The sequence below is a fragment of the Nicotiana sylvestris genome, chromosome 9, assembly GCF_000393655.2.
Source record: "Nicotiana sylvestris chromosome 9, ASM39365v2, whole genome shotgun sequence".
Taxonomy (NCBI): Eukaryota; Viridiplantae; Streptophyta; class Magnoliopsida; order Solanales; family Solanaceae; genus Nicotiana; species Nicotiana sylvestris.
Window position 1 is genome coordinate 172,196,931 of NC_091065.1, and position 20,765 is coordinate 172,217,695.

Below are 20,765 nucleotides of genomic sequence, written 5' to 3' on the forward strand. Positions count from 1 at the left end.
AATATCCAGTACTACACTTGGAGGAAGACAAGGATGAGGGATCACATATAGGCCGAGGACTACAAGCTATGTGGCATAATTACTGATGGTCCACTGTCCACTTTGAAGAAAAATGCTGAAGGAGTAAATGTGCCAAATACAAGAGTTAATTACAATACTGAGGATTTGAAGAAGTGATAAAAGAATGCCAAAGCCAAGAAATGACTTGTCTGTGGACTTAGTCCAGATGAGTAAAGTAGAATTCAAGCCTGCTCCACTGCCAAGCAAATTTAGGACACACTGCAAGGTGCCCATGAAGGAACATCTTAAGTGAAAAGATCAAGTGGAACCCTACTATACTCTCAGTACGAGAACTTTGCCATGAGAGATGAAAAAACCATTCAGGATATGTACAAAAGGTTCACTACATTAACAAATAAACTAAAGTCTCTTGGAAGGATCATCCCTGAAGATGGGAGGGTTGAGAAGATACTAACTAGGGTCTTGCCAATAACATGGGAAAGCAAGATCACTGCCATTCAGGAATCAAAGATTATTTCTACACTTTCTTTGTGTGAGTTAATTGGAAATCTCACAACTTATGAACTTAGAAGACAAATCATGAAAATTGATGTGCCTAAGAAGGAAAGGAGTCTGACACTCAGAACTACTAAATTTTCTGACTTGGAAAATGATGAAATGGCAATGATTACCAAAGACTTCAAGAAGTACCTAAGGAGAGGAAAGAGTTCTTTAAGAAGTGGAAGCTACAACAAGGCAAGAGCTCCAGAGAAGCAGGCTAATGATGGATGCTACAATTGTGAAAAGACTGATCAAAGTCATTAATGGTCCATAATAAAGATGCATGTAACACGAAATTTTGTTTAGTTGACGCATCAAAGGTCTCCACTCTAGATTCCCACAATTCCTTTAATTCCTCTATCAAAGGCTTGAGATAGAAACCAATAGCATCTCCAAGACTCTCAGGACCAGGAATAATCATCGACAAAATAAAATTTTCTTTCTTCATGCATAGCCAAGGTGGTAAATTATAAGGAATAAGTACCACAAGCCAAGTGCTACATGGAGTTTTGGAATTTTCAAATGGTTGAAAACCATCGCTAGAAAGTCCAAGTCGGACATTACGAGGCTCAGATGCAAAAGATTGATGAAGTTCATCAAATGTTTTCCACGCTATTGAATCAGCTGGGTGCCTCATTATTCCATCATCAACTCGTTTGTCATGGTGCCATCTCATCAGAGTAGATATTTTCGAGGACATAAATAATCTTTGAAGTCTTGGATTTAGAGGAAAATAACGTAAAATCTTGTATGGTATCTTTTTTCCACTTTTAAATTTGGTTTCCCCGTTATGTTTATCCTTCTTCCATCTAGATGCACCACAAACTTTGCAAGACTAAAGAGACTTATCATCATTCCAGTATAACATGCAATCATTTTTACATGCATCAATCTTCTTGTAAGAAAGCCCTAGGTGTCGAATTACCTTCTTTGCTTCATAATATGAATCTGGCAAGTTTGATCCATCCGGCAATAAATCTTCCTTCAAGAGTTTCAACAACATTGTAAATGACGTGTTACTCCAATTACCAATACTTTTGATATGAAGCAACTTAACCAAAGTAGAAAGTTTAGAAACTTTTGAATCTTGGTACAATGGTTGCTCAAAATCTTTTAAGATCCTATAGAATCTTTTTGCTTCAATATTTTGTTCCTCCTCAAACTGCACATCACCGTCATTGTTCATATTGTCTCCTTCAAAAGTGGGATATAAATCTCTTAAAATTTCATGTATTTCATCCTCACCATCACCCTCTTCATTGATCTTATCATCTACAAATTCATAATCTGAAGAAGACTCACCTAATCTCTCCCCATGGTGATACCAAAGGGTATAATTTTGGATCATTCCGTATACTATTAAATGTGACCTAACCATCTCACGTGTTTCTGAAATTTCATTACAACATTTGACGCATGGACAACGTATTTCGCGTGTTCCCCCTAATCTTTTAAAAGCAAAATCCATAAAGGTCTCCACCCCAAGTATGTAAGCGTTATCAAGTCGATCATGAATAAGTTCCATCCATTGCTTATTAGGTGCCATAATCTGGTGCATACACAAAATTGATATACATATATAATCAACCAAAAAATATTAGTATGACAATGAACAAGAAATGAACATAAGCGAATAAAAACATACTAGTCACCTTTACTAAGGAATATTAGTCAATCTACGTTCGAACATTATTTTTATAATCCGTTTGAATAATTTCTCACATCCACCATTTCACTAGCCTATATCCCATGTAATACCCTTAATTTTTACAGTAAAGGATGAATAAATATGTTAAATTTTTAGTACTTTTGAAAATTGAGAATATATTTTATAAAGATTTTATAAATAAGCTACAAATGAACTGGAATTCTTCATAAGAACCCTTCAGTTATACTGAGAATTCTAATATGCTTCTTTTCATTTTTGATAGGTGCTAGCAAATGTTATATAACTCACTGTTGCTAAATCATTATACAAGTGCCATCTTGGGAAAAAGAACTATACAATATGGATTTCATTTTAGAAACCCACAAAATCTATACAGCTGTTCAAGTAAATTCCTTTGCACCAGCAACAACAATTCCCACACAGTGGGGTCTAAATTCCTTTGCACCAGAAGAAGAAAAGGGAGAGAGCGAGCAATCCACGTGTATATATGCCTTTCTGAATGTTTAAATTGGCAAGTGTTTCAACTTTGAGATAAGATCTGGTTTAATAATAGAATACCACTTACTTTATTATCTTATGAGCGAAGAACTATGGTTATTAGGAACTGAAAATTGGTCATCTCCTCTGTCCCCTCTGCATCTCTTTATCCTTTGATTCTGAAGATGATACTTAGAATATAGAGCTGCGAATCACCTTCTATTTCTGTATATTATCTACAATTTCATTTTGAAGATTTTTCTCATCAATTAGCATCACAAGAGCTGCCATTAAATTTCCTCGCAATGATCACACATATGATATGTTAAATCTCTTAAGGTCTAGATCATACAACTTACGAATTTGAACCAGCAGTTTAGTAGACGGGCAATAGAAGTTATTGCAGTTGCAAGCTATTGAAAATCAACAAGCTACTACTGTGCATTATTCAGTTGTCGTTAATGGGATTGATGCAGTCTGTATTGGGAAAAATTGAGTTTACATATTAAAGTGATTGGAAGATGACGTGTCATGACACGTAGACTGGTCAAAGAGTTATGATTGGCAAAGAGGCACGAGTTGCAACAGATACGAGCAGAGGCACATGAGAAGGCACGAGCGGTTATTCAGAAGACTCAACGCTTGTACCTATTTAATCCAAAAATCAAGGAGAATGAATCTGACAGCACAAGAGAGTACAAATATAGTATTTAATAAGAATTAAATACTAAAAATGTTAGGGAATCTGTATTGAATCCCAATGATTATGTAACGTAGCATTTAATGCCTTTAATTGTCTATAATGGTCTTATTATGACAAAGGCATAACGTATAACTTGGAGATAGCTATAGAAGGAAGAGAATGTATCATTTGTAGAGACACGAAATACTATCTGAATACATTGGTTTACTTTGTTTTCTTATGATTATCTTATTGTTGGAAAAATCACTTTCCTTTATTCATTATTTCATTATCAGTAATCCGAGTTCTTCTAAATTAAGGTTTTAACCGAAATTTCACTTTTTGGTTAAACAAATTGGTTCTGTTACCGGAAATCTGATAATCTATTCTTTCTTAGCCTAACCTTTTTTGGTGCATCAACTATGTCGAACATCAATGACAACACCCAAGGAAACTAACAACTCTAGGAGAATCCACAGGATGACCACATCCCAATCCCTTCTCCACAAAGCTCCCCTCGACGATATCGATAGGGCATTCCTGATGGATCTCATGCAAATGGAAATGCTCAATTTGAAAATGTTGAAGCTATTGATGAAGCTTTGCAAAAGCTAATCGCTCAACAAGTCAACAAAGCTCTTGAGGCTTTTGTTAATCAATTACCTGCCACACCACCCACACCTACTCCAAATAACAACACTTTGGAGAACCCTCATTCTGGGCTTGCTAATTCAGGCAGTGGTGGAACCCCCACTGAATCACGAAAAGGAGAACCGGGTAACTTAGTTAATTCTGATTTACAAAATTTAGTACTAACATTGCAGAAACAACTCAAAGAGCAAAGTGACCGCATAGAGCAAATTCCTAGGATGCCGCCCGTAATTAAAGGGATAGATATGGATAAATATTCACAACAACCCTGGAAGCCAAGTGCTGCTCCTCCCCCAATTCCAAAGAAATTCAAAATGCCTGAAATCCCAAAATACGATGGAACAACTAATCCATGAGACCACGTGACTGCATTCACAACAGGCGTAAAAGGCAACGACTTGACCAAACAGTAAATTGAATCAGTATTGGTCAAAACATTCAGTGAAACATTCACTAAGGGATCATTAACATGGTATTCTCTTTTACCCGAAAATTCCATAAATTCTTTTGCTGAGCTTGCATATTCTTTCATCAAAGCACACTTGGGGGCTCAAAAAGTCGAAAAAAGAATGGAAGATATTTTCAAAATCAAGCAAGGGGACTCAGAATTGCTTAGAGAGTTCATGGACAAGTTCCAACGTGAAAGAATGACGTTACCGCATGTACCTGACAATTGGGCAGCTATAGCCTTCACAAGTAATTTGAATGAAAAAGCTCTGAAGCCACGAGACGACTCAAGGAAAGTTTTCGTGAATTCTCAGCAACAACGTGGAATGGCGTTTATAATAGGTACATCACGAAGCTAAGGATAGAAGAGGATATTATCTCACGATCTCAAAACGAAGAAAAGGTGAGTTCGAGACGGGCGGAAACCGAAAAAGGCCTGGTAAAAATAGGTACGAACCATATATGGGTCCAGTAGGAAAAGGTTCACGGTCAAAATAGGACAATCCGAGGTACGATCATAGGTCGAGGAATAGAGAGTCAGGCTCATCATAAAGATTTGGGAAAGATCGAAACGAGCGAGAGCCACAGGATGATGATAGAAACATGAAAGGAAGGTTTGGCGGTTATAATTTTAATGTAAGCACTTCCGAGCTCGTAGCTGTTTTAAGAAGCATGGGTGATAAAGTATGGTGGCCAAAAGAAATGAGATCGAACCCAAACAGGCGCAACCCTAATCACTGGTGCGAATTTCACAATGATCACGGGCATAAAACGGCAGACTGCAGGTTGCTGCAAGGTGAAGTTGATCATCTATTAAATCAAGGGTATCTCACTGAATTATTCAGTGAGAGAGGTAAGCAAGCATATATGAAGAATAGGCAGGAGCCCCCAAAACCACCTTCTCCCAAAAGGACCGTTAATGTGATAAGTGGAGGTGAAGACATCAATGGTGTGACGTACATAACAGCCAATAAAGTCTCCAAAGTCAAAATTACCCACGGGAAGCGGGTGCGGCATGTCTTAGAGGAAGAAAGCATTGCGTTTGATGATGCAGACGTGGATGGCGTATTATTCCCACATAACGATGCACTGGTAATATCTTTAGTTGTACATGATACTAATGTGAAACGAGTTTTGATTGATCCAGGTAGTTCCGTGAACATTATTTTGCTAAGAGTGCTACGTGAGATGCAAGCCGAAGATAAATTAATACCAAAGGCATATACTCTGTCTGGATTTGACAATTCCAGCGTAGTGACAAAAGGGGAGGTAATACTTACAACATTCGCAGAAGGAGTTGTCAAGGATACAAAATTTCAGGTGGTAGACATGGAGATGGCTTACAATATGATCCTTGGAAGACCATGGATCCACAAGATGGATGTCGTTCCGTCAACCTTGCACCAAGTTATTAAATTTCCATCACCATGAGAAATATGTCAAATCCATGGGGATCAACATACATCCAGAAGCATCAATTCTGTAGCAGATTCAAGCACGGGAAACGAAGAAAAATAACAATTACAGAATCCAGTTGAGGGTACCACAACACAAACCTCAACTGAACAAGGATGAACAGACGTGGACTCAAGGCCAGATGCCATTCAAGAACTAGAAGAAAATGAAAATATCAAAACAAAGATTGAAGAACTGGAAGCTGTAATATTATTTGCACAATGGCCTGAAAGGAAAGTCTACTTAGGGGCCAATCTAAGCCAAGACATGAAAGGTAAGGTGATTGAATTTTTAAAAACTAACGTGGATTATTTTGCTTGGTCCCACTCTGATATGACAGGAATATCACTGGAGGTAATAACTCACAAATTAAAGGAAGACCCATCATATACACCTGTCAAACAAAAGAAGAGAGAGCAAGGAACTTTCAAAAATTAGGTGATTCAAGATGAGGTTCAAAAATTACTAAAAATTGGGTCTATCCGCGAGGTAAAGTATCCTAATTGGTTAGCCAATACCATTGTAGTACCAAAGAAGAATGGTAAGTGGCGAGTTTGTGCAGCTTACACAGACCTTAACAAACTTTGACCTAAAGATTTTTTTCCCATTACCACATATAGATCAACTAATTGATGCTACTGCAGGCATGAGTTGTTAAGCTTTTTAGATGCGTATTCAGGATATAATCAGATCAAAATGGATCATGTGGATGAAGAAAAAACTTTATTTATAACAGATAGGGGGACTTACAGTTATAAAGTAATGCCCTCTGGTCTTAAAACAACTGGCGCAACATATCAAAGACTGGTGACCAAAATGTTTCAAGAACATTTGGAAAAAACCATGGAGGTTTATATAGACGATATGCTCGTTAAAACTCAGCATTCAGGAGATCATATATCACACCTATCTGATACGCTTCAAATTTTGCAAAAATTTAACATGAAATTAAATCCTGAGAAATGTGCATTCGGTGTTGCATCAGGTAAGTTTTTAGGTTTTCTTGTTTCTAACCGTGGTATTGAAGTGAATCCCACAACAGATTAATGTCATTGAAGAAATTCCTGACATGCTTACAAGTAGAAAAGAAGTGCAGAGGTTGACAGAAAGAATTGCAGCCTTGGGGAGGTTCATTTCTAAATCATCAGAAAAATGCTTTAAGTTCTTTTCAGCTCTTAAAAAGAAAGATCAGTTCGAATGGACTGAGGAATACACTCAAAAATTTGAAGGCATACCTGTCAAATCTGCCATTACTCGCAAAACCAAAGGCTGGGGAAAGATTGCTTATCTACCTTGTTGTCTCAGAAGTAGCGGTAAGTGCTGTTTTAGTCCGTGAAGACCAAGGTAAACAATCTCCGATCTATTATGTCAGCAAATCTTTATTAGATACAGAGACACGGTATCCTCAGTAAGAAAAGCTTGCACTTGCATTAATCATAGCATATAGAAAATTAAGGCCTTATTTTCAGTGTCATCCTATCGTTGTAGTAACTGCTTATCCATTACGCAATACATTACATAAGTATGAGTTGTCAGGTAGGTTAGCCAAATGAGCTATAGAATTAAGTGAATATGACATCGCATACCAGCCTAGAACCGCGATAATCTTAAGTGTTAGCAGATTTTGTGGCTAATTTTAGCCAAGGAATGCAATTGGAAGCAGAAAAAGAATTGCAAGTGTTCACCGGCTCTAATCCGGGAATTTGGACCTTATTCGCTGATGGTTCTTCTAATGTGAAGGGTGCAGGCTTGGGAATTGTTTTGGTACCACCTATGGGTGAAACCATTCGACAAGCCATTAAATGTCATTCTATAACTAACAATGAGACAAAGTATGAAGCTGTGATTGCAGGTTTAGAACTAGCACGAGAACTCGGCATTAATCAGATTGTGATCAAAAGCGATTCGTAGCTCGTAGTTGATCAAATGCTGGGGACTTATACGGTCAGGGAAGCACGGATGCAGCAGTACTTAGAGAAGGTACAGGATCTGATCAGGCAATTCCAAACCTGGAAAGTTATGCAAATATCAAGAGATGAAAATGTCGAGGCGGACGCCCTAGCCAATCTCGCATCTGCAGCAGACGTGGCAAGCAATGAAAATGCTTCCGTAATTCATTTGTTTCATTCAGTGCTTGATCCAGATAAAAATGAGTTAAATTTTAATAACTTAACCTGGGATTGGAGGAACGCGATTGTTGTTTTTTTGCAGTATGGAACCGTCCCTGAAGACAAGAAAAAAGCTCACGCGCTTCGGAAAAAGGCTGCTCGATATTGTTTAAAGTAAGGCAATCTTTATCGAAAAATGTTCGGTGGACCCTTAGCAAGGTGCCTCGGGCCTTCACAAACGAAACATGTAATGAGAGAGATACACAAGGGGCATTGTGGAAATCACGCCGGAGGAAGATCACTGGTAAGAACCATGATTAGGGCAGGTTATTACTGGCCTAAAATGGAAGAAAAAGCGAAAAATTTTGTGGCTAAATGTGATAAGTGCCAAAGATACGGTAATAACATGCATAGACCTGCAGAGTTGTTACATCCGGTCATTGCACCGTGGCCATTTATGAAATGGGGAATGGATATCGCGGGTCCACTACCACAAGCAAAAGGACAAGTAAAATTCTTGCTTGTACTTACTGACTATTTTACTAAATGGCTGGAAGCAGGAGCATTCAAACAGGTGCGAGAAAAAGAAGTTAGAGATTTCATTTGGCGAAATATCATATGTCGATTCGGTGTGAAAAAGGAAATTGTGTGTGATAATGGCCCTCAATTTATAGGTGCACAAATTACAGAGTTTTTTCAAAGTTGGCATATCAAAAGGATAACATCCACACCTTATCATCCGGTGGGTAATGGACAAGCTGAGTTAACAAACAAAGTCATTATCAACAATCTAAAGAAGCGTTTGGAGGAACCCAAAGGTAATTGGCCAGAATTGTTACCTGGTGTTTTATGGGCATACCACACAACAACAAAAACAAGTACGGGAGAAACACCATTTTCATTGGTTTATGGAGTTGAAGCTTTAATTCCAGTTGAGATAGGAGAGCCAAGTTCTTTACACAAGCGTCAGAAGAATCTAATGGCGAAGAAATGCACATAAATCTTGATCTACTTGAAGGGAAAAGAGAAGCTGCATTAATAAGAATGGCATCACAAAAGCAGGTCATAGAACGATACTACAACTGAAAAGCACGCCTAAGATTCTTCAAGATTGGGGACTTCGTGCTCAAAAAGGTTTTTCAATCTACGAAGGCAGCCAATGCGGGAAAAGTGAGTCCAACCTGGGAAGGACCCTATAAGATTCATGGTATTGCAGTAAAAGGAGCATACGAGCTGGAAACGATAGATGGCAAAATACTACCTTCGCACTGGAATGTTGTTCATTTGAAGAGATACTATTTCTAAGGAATACCCACAGTCAAGTATCTATGTTTAATTCTATTTTTGAATTGTTAAAATTTTACTAACGATTTTAGATGATAGGCAAAAAGCTAGCCCGTACTAAATGATGAGTCACGACCTGCAAGGCATGTGGAATAAATTAAACTTCCCGGTCTAGGGTTACAATTATTCTGATAGAAATTCAAACGGGTTAAGCAGTCTTCATCTATAACAAGTGTCTCATATAAAGTTATAGAAGTAATTCAAATACATGTAAAGTGTTATTCAAAACTAGACAAAGTTCAAATAAAAACTTGTTAAAGTTATTTCAAGAAACATGTGTATTCCTATTTCTTTTATCGTATATTAACACCGTTATAAAGTTGAGACGTCTTCTTCATTAAGTGTCTCATATTAAAGGGCCCTCTTTTATAAAATTCATAATTAATTTAGGTATTCATAAAGTTAACAAAAGCATTTTTTGAAGAGTAAAAATGTAAGTTATTCAGTAAAACCTTAGAAATAAAGGCAAGAATAAATAAAACAGAAGTTCAAATAGTAACAAAAAACTTCTTACTATTAAAAAGCTTAGACTAAGTATGAGCTTAGTCATAAACTGAAAATTGTTTATACATATTGCCCCATAAAAGGTCTGGGGACTTAAACTTCCAAAACAAACCCTCAAATGAGACCAAGGGTTATAACCACATTTCACCAAAAAGGAAAAAAACACAACACAAAGGAGTTCAAATAAACTTCTCACTGATTTGATAAAGGGACTGAAGCAGGGACCTCAATAGCAGCGGGCTCAACTTGGCTTGAAGGAGTGGGGATATCCGTATCAATTTCAACATTTTCAAAATCTTCAGCTACGGGAGAAGAAAAATCTTAGTTTTGCTGAGCCTTCTCAATAGTCTCTTTGATCTTGGCTAACTCAAATTCCAAGTTAAAATTCTCTTGGCTGGCTTTAACAAGGGTATCGCGGCGAGAATTCAAAAACGCCCAACTCACTTCAATGGCAGATTTATCTTCAAGGATCTCGTAGTCTCTTTCCCAATCAGCAATTTCATTTTTTAACTTTTCATTTTCAGCCAAGGCAGATTCATAAGAAACTTGAAGAGAGGCGTGGGATTTTCTAAAGAACAAAACTTATCAGAAGATACCCGGAGATCTTTCTGAGTTTGGGTCAAATTTTGCACAAGTTCACCAGCATATGCTTCTTTCTCAGCCAAGAGAGCCTTCAACTCTCTGATCTCTTCACTTGCCTTAGAAAGCTGCTCGGAAAAAGAGGTTTCAAGACGAGACTTCTCCTTATCTGCTTGACTTGAGGGAGCCTTTTCAATTGCCAATTTCGAAGTCAAGACCCGCACCTGCTACTCCAAGGTACTCTTACTTTCTTCTAAGAGCTCCACGTCGATCTGAAGACTTTCATACTGTTCCTTCCAATTACATGCCTCCAATTGATAATCACACACTAACTGCTCTGAGAGGGTAACCCTTTTCATCATCTCCGTGCCGATGAGATTGGCCTAAAAAGGGGGGAAAGGGAAGGAAATGAGAATCTCAAAGATAGAATAATGGCAAACTAAAATCTACAAAAAAGGAATACCTTTAAAGAAGCATGCACAATGTCATTCATCAAAGTCAAAGAACTATGGCTCTCTAGCTTGGCTCTCTCAACAGGACCAATTAAAGGCTTTAGCCACACATCTGCTTGACCCGATTTCCTTAAAAGGTTGACCTCAGTGGGGACTTCAATAATTACTTGCCTCATAGCACCACTCCTACTTGAGGAGCCAACCTCAGCACGGTGAGCAGGTGGGGGAGGAATTGTCGAAGGAGGAACAGTAGAAGTAGTAAAAACATCATGGGGAGGAATGGAAGCAGCCATAATCGGCAAAGTAGGAGTCACATGCACGGGAGGAGAAAAAGAAGCCAAGGGAGTTTCATCAGAAATGGGACTTAAACTTTCACTACCAAACCCGCGGTCAAAACGCTGCTCAACAGAATCATGAGCAGCAGCGGGAGCATCATCAACTTCATCAGGGATCACTACCAGGGCTTCAACAGATTTGGTAAGAGGAATAGAACGGTGGGGGGACGCTTTTGTTTCATCATCGGAAATAATGCATCTACGAGCCTGTGGCCTTGTTACCAAGGAACCCCCGTCTTCCTCTTCTTCAAAGTCTTGGTCATCAACGGATTTTCTTTTCGATGAAGAGCCCAGAATTATTTCTTGAGCCCTTTCCAAAGAGATATGAGAAGCCGCAACCGCCTCAACAATAACTCCTCGAATAGCAAATCCTAATAGAAAGAAGGATTGAGATAAGTTCAGGAAAAAATAATATGTAAAATAAAATAAAAGCTCTTACCATGAGTTTTTACTTTCCAACCAAAACGTTGGGAAAGGGTCTTCCAAGATCTACCATCCATTTGTGCAATACTCAACAACTTTCCTACCCAATCACGGAAATTGGGAACATCTTCCACAACTCCCATGGTTGCTAGAAAAGAAAAGTAAAATTAGAAAAATCAACAAAATTGAAGAAAAAGGTACGAGAAAGTTAGAAGACTCACATGCAAAATTCCACTTCTCAGGGAAGGGAACGTTCTCATCACCCACTAAACCAACAGTGGGGGCAGCAACAAACCTGGCATACCAGCCACGATCTTTGTCATCTTCAGGGCTAACTAGAACTCTTTTGCTCCTGGCTACTAGTGTAAAAACACCATTGCGAAAGAGTCTAGGGGAGTAAAGATGAATTAGATGTGGGAAAGTAAAAGACACACTGGCTATGTTGGTCAAATGCCTCAAACAGGCAACAACCTTCCATATTATTGGGCCAATTTGACCTAAGCAAACATCAAAGAAACGACAGAACTCGAGAATAACAGGATCAATAGCAGGTTTGAATTCTAATGTGAAATTGTACGTATAGACAAAGGAAAAACCGGTTAAGTAATAGGTAATTCTTTGATTCAGATTGGGAATAATGATAGGAAAGTCATGACTCCAATGGCAGTCTCTACGAACTAAAGAACTCAAACCTTCACTGATTTAAGTGGGATAGATATCAGCACAATCTAAAGAAGATACTTGATTTCTAAGAGATTCTCTGTCATTATAGAAAGATAGTTCGGCAGGAACTATCTCTTCTACTAGAGGTTCACAAAGAGGTTCAGAAGATTCCTTACCTCTTGAAGAAGATCTGTGTGAAAGAGAACCTCTAGTTCTAGAAGAAGGGCCAGAACTAGGCGAAGGAAGAGAAGAACCACGTAAGGATGAAGATCCTAAATTACGAAGCCTACCTCCTCTTCTGCTCCTACTGGGGGCATTAGGGAAGTTAGCAACTATGGGGACCCTACTAGGGTTAGAGTTTGATGAAGACATGATAGTACGGGGAAGAAGCAAACAAAGATTCAAGAACTGAATATTTTGAGAACTTTATGTGATAAAGACAGAGAAGAAAACTATATTTATACTGCGAAGCAACCGTCAAAGGAAAATGTGCAATGATGGAAAGGTCATAATGATATCTGACGCTTCGTGGTTAGTGAAGCCGTGAAAAAGTCCTAAAAAGCGTTGCAAAGTTGCAGAACCAGTAAAAGGGGTGCCACGCGTGAAGAGCATTAAATGGAAGTGACAAATGAAGCGTTGATTTTGCTATAGCATTAATGGTGACAAAAATTCCCGTTTTAATGAATTCCACTTCCCAAATATTATATTGATGAATAAATGGCAAGTGGTGGGGACTATCTGTATTGGGAAAAATTGAGTTTACATATTAAAGTGATTGGAAGATGACGTGTCACGACACGTAGACTGGTCAAAGAGTTATGATTAACAAAGAGGCACGAGTTGCAACAAATATGAGCAGAGGCACATGAAGAGGCACGAGCGGTTATTCAGAAGACTTAACGCTCATACCTATTTAATCCAAAAATCAAGAAGAATGAATCTGACAGCAAAAGAGAGTACAGATACAGTATTTAATAAGCATTAAATACTAAAAACGTTAGGGAATCTGTGTTGAATCCCAATGATTATGTAATGTAGAATTTAATGCCTTTAATTGTCTATAATGGCCTTATTGTGTTGGCAAAATCACTTTCCTTTATTCATTCTTTGATTATTAGTAACCCGAGTTCTTCTAAATTAAGCCTTTAACCGAAATTCCACTTTTTGGTTAAACACAGTCCCAGTTGAAGCAGCCTTGTGCAGGATTCAGAGGATGTACCAGCTAATGTGCAGGCTACTAAAGCTACCAAGGTTAATAGTGTTGCACCTGGGCATCTTGAACAGGTTTTACAAACAGCTGCTGCTACAATTGCTACAAGTGATCCTACGCCTAAAGGTACTGCTTTGAAAAGGCCAGATGTGTCGCTAGAAAGGATACATGATCGAGGAGTTTCATTGGTTGATCAAGGAGGAAACAGTGGTAAGATTGCTGCTAAAAACACTGTGTAGATGAGTGATGATCAACAGAAAATTCTTGTCAAATCCAAACTTCCTAGAGACATCCCTGCTGCCACAGCTTTGGCGATGATCTACAAGGTTGTAGGATCAGCTTTACAAAATCACACAAATTTGAATAGGGGGGAGATCAAGCTAATGCTGCTGCACTTGAAATGGTTGAAAACCCATCAGTTATTAAACAACTACTGCACTTGAAGTTAAAAAATCAGCATGTTTGAAACCTAGTGCTGTGCATATTCAGGGGCAAGGTGTTCAAGGTGTGAAAGTTTTGGATAGTGCAACTGATGAAGGTGTTAAGGCAAAGGAAATAGCAGGGCAGTCGCAACAAATTACAGATGATCAAGCAAAAGATAGAGTGCAAGTAGGAAAGGAGAAAAAAGCTGGGCAGTTGTTTGTGAATTCAGGCAGAACTGGTGCAGTTCTAGCATAATCTGCTGCACAATCTACTAAACCTAATGAACTATTGGAACATGTTACAAACTCTAGTAGCAAGGAGCGGATGTGAATAGAGAGGAAGGCTTGAGTTCAGTAACACACAAAAAAAGGCATCAGCTGGAATTCTTTCTCAAAATCCATCTGTTGGTGACAAGCATTTTTGTAGTACAAATGCTTATGATGTTCTGGTGGTGGAGGATCGGCTAACAAGTGCCAACATAGAGAAGGATTCAACAGATAAGAATGGGCAGCTTGTTGTAGTTTCGAATAACTCTATTGCACCTTCTAATGTTAATCTTACTCCAATTGGAGCTAAAATTCTGGAGAGCATGAATCCTTCGCAAGTTCTGCCTGGGTTTTTGCATAATTCAACGAAAGGAATGTCTCTTCAATAGGTGAAAGAAAACAATGGCATAGTTGGGGTTGGTTTGAATACATCACAACATGATATCCCCTCCAATGATTTGTTTGATCGATATGGCAACATGTTACAAGTTTCAAACATCCAGCAAACTTTATCCATGATGTCATCGGCAACAAAACAACCAAAAGGAGGGGCTGACCACACAAGAGAAGAACATGATGACATAACAAGTGAAGATGAGTTGAATGATGAACCTGTCCAGAATTTAAACGAGCTACAGGAGGAAGTTAGCTCTAAGCGTAAGACATGGGCTGACCAAGTAGAAGAGTATGATGAAGGTGAAGAAAATTATGTTGGTGATTCCCAGGAGCTAAACACTCAAGAAAATGGTTCGTCAACACAACAAGGGGGTAAAGCAAAGGAAGGAGCAGTAGCTGTGGTTGATCAGGTTGCAAGTCCATCTCCTAGTGTGCAAAGCAAGACAAAGCTAAGTCCTAATGTTGCTGCTTTTGTTCCGACTGGACAGCAACTATCAGGTACGGTTTCTAAGCTTAATTTGATCCAAAAATCTACTGGACAGGTAGCTATTACAAGTGGAGTGGCTGCACAATATAATTTGACTCCTACAAACATCCTCCAAGCTATTTTAACTCATGACATAGATAACTTAAAAGCTCTTGACAATCCCAGGAACGAAAGGAGCTCTAGTTCCCAGATATCCCTGCTGCTACTGTGTTAGCAAGGATTTACCAGGTTGTGGGATCAGCTTTCCAAAACCATACAAGTTTGCATAAGATGGGTGATCAAGCTAATACTATTGCACTTGAGATGGTTGAAAAACTAGCAGTTATTGAGCCTACTGTTGTGCACGATGAAGGGCAAGGTCTTGAAGATGTAGATGCTTTGAGGTAGTGTAGCTGTTACAGGGCGTGATCAAGGAAAAAACACTAAGAATCATGTAGCAGTGGCAGTCAAAAAAGTGGAATTGAAGCAACTACTATAGGTTCGAAGTTGGAGCCTAATGTTGCATTGAATGCAACTGGTGATCGACCTACTGTTGGGGCTCCTAAATATAGTGCTGCAATTGTTGATGTAGTTCAAAAACCAGTAGGTTTATTAGCTACTGTTACACAAGATGAGGGGAAGGAACGTAAAGGAGTTAATGCAAGAAAGAATTAAGCTCAAATACACATGCTTTTGTACCATTCGGGCAACAGCAAATTGCAGCAGTTGGCTTGAGGAATAGCTCTAATTCTAAGATGGGCCAAAGAAGATAGGTATGGGAGATGGAACATTAAAGAATATAGCTGGAAAGGACTGGACAGTTGTTGCTCGATCACCTGTTAATCAGTAGCAAGCAGTGACGCATCGATCACCTAAAAATACGAGATCTCCAGGTCTGAAAGACCAGGTCATAACATCAAAAAATATCGAGTTTTCTAACTCGTTTGAAGCATTGCTCAATGAGCATGATCATGTGATGAATGAGGAGGGAAAGAATGTACAGCAAGTACTTTGTGATACAGTTCAAAAATTGGACAAGCCACCTCTCCAGTAAGTGCAACATATCTAACATACCCTTGCTCATTCTTTCATACTGATATTTTGAACTACAATTGAGATTGAAAACAGAGACATACTACCAAATAACTTTAGCCAATTCTTATACCCCATATCTCTGATCAAATTTGTATAGTTTAAAACAAGAATCAAGTTTCACAAAAAATTTCCATTTAAGCAGGACATCGAATATAAAAGGGATGAGAGGCCAAGATTGAAAATCAATAATATATCAGATTGAAATAAGCAATTAACCAGCAGACCTCACCGTAGAATCAGTCAATATATAGATAGAAACATTTTTTGTATTTTGTGTCATTCTTTCACCAAAGTGAACACCAACATCCATATACACACAAGTGTGATCACAACCCTATAGTTATATATACGACAACTAAAAATTATCAACTTTAATTTTAGGACAACCGATATTTCGACAATTATACTTGGTACTCAGTGAAACTGATAGTACGAAATTGACATTCAGAATAAACTGTTAGAGAAGATGATTTAATCATGATAGAAGATATAGCAGTTGCTCATTCAAAATAGATATCGCTCAACAGATGCCTTTTCTAGCGAAATTATTACTCAATTCACATAGAAAAGGGTAAAAGTTTGAACCTTACCGTGATGAGAAGAACCTCAAAGCTGAGCAGCTGTTGTCAATGAAGGTGACGAGCAGTTTCTTTTGCTAATTCGCTGAATTTTACCAACTCTGATTATTACAATTTGTCGTAGCACAATTCTCTGGTAATTCGTTCAAAACAGAGTTTACCAACTATTAGAGAAGTTTAAGTCGAACTCTTAGGGCCTTTTCCATTTTTTTTTTTTGGGGGGGTGAGGTGGGAGATTTGGCGGATTGGGAAAAAAAAGTTGGAAAAGTTAACACCACTTTTTCATTAATTAATAATTATTAACGACTGATTTTATGTCCCTTTGCTAAGAATGGTCGTTAAAAATCAAATTTTTTGTAGTGTGTCTTTTATGGGAAATTGAGTGAAAAAAGGAAAGAGGTGGACGAAGGAACAAGTTCATACTAAGAAAAACAACAACAAAGAATCAACCAAGGCTATGATTTCTGCCTGGGATATAGTTCAGATAAAAGCTTGGATGATGATGATGATGATGAACGAGCTCTAATGGCTATTGGAGAATCTGATGAAGATCCTTAGGTAAGTATCTTTCAATTAAAAGATAAAATTAAATTTCTGTCTAAAGAAAGACTATCTGAACTACTGCTAGAATTGATTGATGAGTCTGATGATGTGAATAATGAAAAGGAACAATTGTAAAAGGAGTGTGTCATCTTGAAAGCAAAGTGCAAAAACCTAAAAGTTAGGGCTTGTGAGACTGAAAATGAAAATACGGTGTTGAAGAATTAGGTACATGCACTTGACGCATCTGTTCTAGAACATAGATGTGAAAACTTAAAATCTAGAGTTAGGAACAGGTAAAAAGATAGGCAGTGACCGACAATTCTCACTAGAAAAAGATCTAGGAAGGGCAAAAGATAAGCTATAGAAAAGAGATGAACTGGTGAGAACATTGAAAGAGGACTTGACTAAGGTTAAGCACGAGCTAGATAGAACATGTAAATAGAACATATCTTTTGATGCATTTTCATGGCTACAAGAACACCATAGTGGCAACAAAAGGGGACTTGACTTTGGGAACTCTGCACCTAAGTCGGATCCCAAAAACAAGTACCTCACACTCCCTAAGAGCAAGATTTGCACACATTATAGTAACACTGGTCACTATAAGAGTGAATGCACTGCAAAAGAAAAGACAAGTCAAAGGAACAAAAATTTGTTCTAGGAAAGAATAAGTTGCCAAGGTGGGCTAAAAAGAATTTGATTTATCTTTTTGCCTATAGAAAGGGATCCAAACTAGTTTGGGTTCCTAAGACTAACTCCTTATTTTCTTTTACAGGTCCAAGTGAAGGAGAGCAGCCAAATATGGTACATGGACAGTGGCTGCTCAAAGCACATGACACGAAGCAAAAACCATTTCCTTTCACTTGAGGACCATAAAGAGGTAATATCTCCTTTGGAAATGGAAAGAAAGGTGTTATCATTGATAGACGGACCGAAGTATAACTTAATAAGTGTATCACAACTGTGTGATAGATGTAACATGGTAGCTTTTGCCTCTATAAAATACTTTGTGATAAATCTTACTACTGACAAGATAATTTTGTAGGGAAAATAGTGATTAACATATATGTGGTGGATCTGTCCACACTTTCAGATAATGAACTCGCTTGCTTAAGTGTGTTGGAGAATAATCCCCTCCTTTGGCACAAGAGACATGGACATGCAAGTCTAAGTCAACTCAACAAATTATTTTCCAAGGAATTAGTGATAGGACTGTCTGTCACGACCCAAAACCTAACCTGTCGTGATGGCGCCTATCATGGTACTAGGAAAAACGACTACGTAGACATTCCCAATACATTCAACTTTGAATATACCAAAACAGTTTAAATAAATAAAAAATCTCATAAAATGGAATAAAATATCGTAACTCAATACATAAGTTTTCCCAAAACCGGGTGTCACCGAGTACATGAGCATCTACATAATGACAAAGTCGATACACCGTCTAGGAAGTAGAACTGAATAAATAAACTAAAAGGTAGGGGAGGAGAGTCAAGGTCTACGGATGCCAAAGCAGCTACCTCGATGATCTCCGAACGTCTGAACTATGCGAGTCAGCAACCGCCGTGACCGGAAATACCTTGATCTGCACACGAGGTGCAGGGTGTAGTATGAGTACAACCAACTCAATAAGTAATAAATCTAACCTTTGGACTGAAAGTAGTGACAAGTTTGAGCATTACAGCCTACATATAGCATCAATAGTTTGGAATATTATGAAAAAATATGATAGTCAAATCTCATACATTAATAATTTACACGTAATGATATAAGAATTTAGACATGCTTTCAGGTTTTTCAATAAAACTCAACAGAGAATAAGGCAGATCCAGCCCAAATGCAAATAAAATAGAGCAGATCCAGCCCAATGTAAATAACCACTAGCATTTACGCCCGTTGTGGATGTGCAGACACCGGAGGGGCCGATTCAGCCCAAGCACGATGTAACGACCCAACCAGTCATTTTGAGTGTATTAGCCTCGATCCCCTATTAACTACTTCCCCCGTATCCTTTTCTGCTTAGGTGACTTGCCGGGAGGTTCTGTTTTTTGGTTTCGGAGTGATATGGGAGACTTAGTCCCTAAAATGGAATCTTGAGTTCTAGGATTTTGACTATAGTTGGAACTATGTGAACACGACTCCGGAATGGAGTTTCGTCAGCTCCGTTGGGTGATTTTGGACATAGGAGTGTGTCTGAATTGTGTTAGGGAGGTCTGTAGCTGAATTAGGCTTGAATTAGTGAAAATTTAACTTTTGGGAAGTTTAATCGGAAGTGGACTTTCTGATATCAGGGTCGGATTCCAGAATGAGTAGGTCAATGATGTTGAATATCACCAGCGTGCAAAATTTGAGGTCAATCACACTTGATTTGATAGGTTTCGGTGTCGGTTGTAGAAGTTTGAAGTTTAAAAGTTTATTAAGTTTTGATTGGAGGGTGATTCGTGTTTTTGTTGTTGTTTGACGTGTTTTTAGGGCTCGACTAAGTTCGAATGGTATTTTAGGACTTATAGGTATGCTTGGTTGAGGTCCCGAGTGGCTGGGGTATTTTTCGGGGTGAGTTTTGAGCGAGTCCGGGCATTTTCGGCACCATGATGTTATTCTGGTACCTTTGGAAGTGCAAGGGCACATTTCGGAGTGCTGAGGAAAAGCCTCAAGTGCGGACCTGGGAGGAAAAGTGCAGACCGCACAATTCTTCTCGCGGCCGCAAATCGGAGATTCTGCAGGTTAGACGGTCTAACTTCGGAAGCTTATATCTTTTAAACTATAAGGAATTTGGAGATGATTCAAAATCGAAACTTGTAGCCCTTTGTGTCTAGTTTCCAGAAGTGTAATGAAATAATAAATTGGACATTTGTACTGAAAGTTAAGGCTAATTTACTAAAGCCTGATAGTTCAGATTTTTCTTAAGTGCGGCCGCTCAATTTGGATCGCGGCCGCAGAACCTGGGATGTGCGACCACACCAAAAAATGTGTGGTCAGCACATTGGAGGGAAGAACGTGTACTATATAAATGAGAGTTAGGGTATTATTTCATATTTGGACATTGGGAGCTCGGTTTGTGGCGATTTTTCATGGGTTTTTCAAGAAAATTGCCAGGGTAAGTGATTCTAACTCGGATTTGGTTAATATACATGAATATATCATTGGTTTCATCATTTAATTAGTACTTTGAGATGAAAATTTGGGAAAAATTGTAGAAACTTCATAAACTATAATTTGGGGATTTAAAGGTCGAGTTCTAATTGGATTTGACTAATTTTGGTATGGTTGAACTCGTGGTCAAATGGTTATTCGGATTTTTGTCACTTTTATCCAATTCCGAGAAGTGGGCATGGGTTGACTTTTTGGGGTGATTTTTTAAGTTTTTGCTAAAGCCTTGATTTCATTAATTATATTAGTTTCTTATAGTTATATTTATGGTATGTAATTGCTTTT

The 20,765-nt window shown here is 38.3% G+C and overlaps 3 protein-coding genes across 6 annotated transcripts; 2 read left to right on the top strand and 1 right to left on the bottom strand.

Moving 5' to 3' along the window:
* The first annotated feature begins 5,090 nt into the window (after positions 1–5,090).
* LOC138878604 (uncharacterized) lies at positions 5,091–5,918 on the top strand. Its single transcript, XM_070158296.1, has one exon. It carries the CDS (start codon positions 5,091–5,093, stop codon positions 5,916–5,918), a length of 828 nt encoding a protein of 275 aa, XP_070014397.1.
* Positions 5,919–6,638: 720 nt separating this feature from the next.
* Positions 6,639–9,050, top strand: LOC138878605 (uncharacterized). Its single transcript, XM_070158297.1, has 4 exons — positions 6,639–6,927; positions 7,001–7,255; positions 7,564–7,794; positions 8,611–9,050. The coding sequence occupies exons 1-4, from the start codon at positions 6,639–6,641 to the stop codon at positions 9,048–9,050; spliced, it is 1,215 nt and encodes a 404-aa protein (XP_070014398.1).
* Positions 9,051–9,890: 840 nt separating this feature from the next.
* Positions 9,891–17,343, bottom strand: LOC104222880 (uncharacterized). 4 transcript variants are annotated; one of them, XM_070155996.1, is made up of 5 exons: positions 16,797–17,343; positions 11,909–11,982; positions 11,704–11,835; positions 10,941–11,635; positions 9,891–10,860 (listed from the first exon to the last, which is right to left on the bottom strand). In XM_070155996.1, the coding sequence occupies exons 3-5, from the start codon at positions 11,828–11,830 to the stop codon at positions 10,705–10,707; spliced, it is 978 nt and encodes a 325-aa protein (XP_070012097.1). In that variant the 5' UTR covers positions 11,831–11,835; positions 11,909–11,982; positions 16,797–17,343; the 3' UTR covers positions 9,891–10,704. The 4 variants fall into 4 exon arrangements, with proteins under 4 accessions (XP_070012097.1, XP_070012096.1, XP_070012098.1 ...); XM_070155995.1 differs by having other exon boundaries at positions 11,909–12,075; XM_070155997.1 differs by having other exon boundaries at positions 16,792–17,343.
* Positions 17,344–20,765: the final 3,422 nt, after the last annotated feature.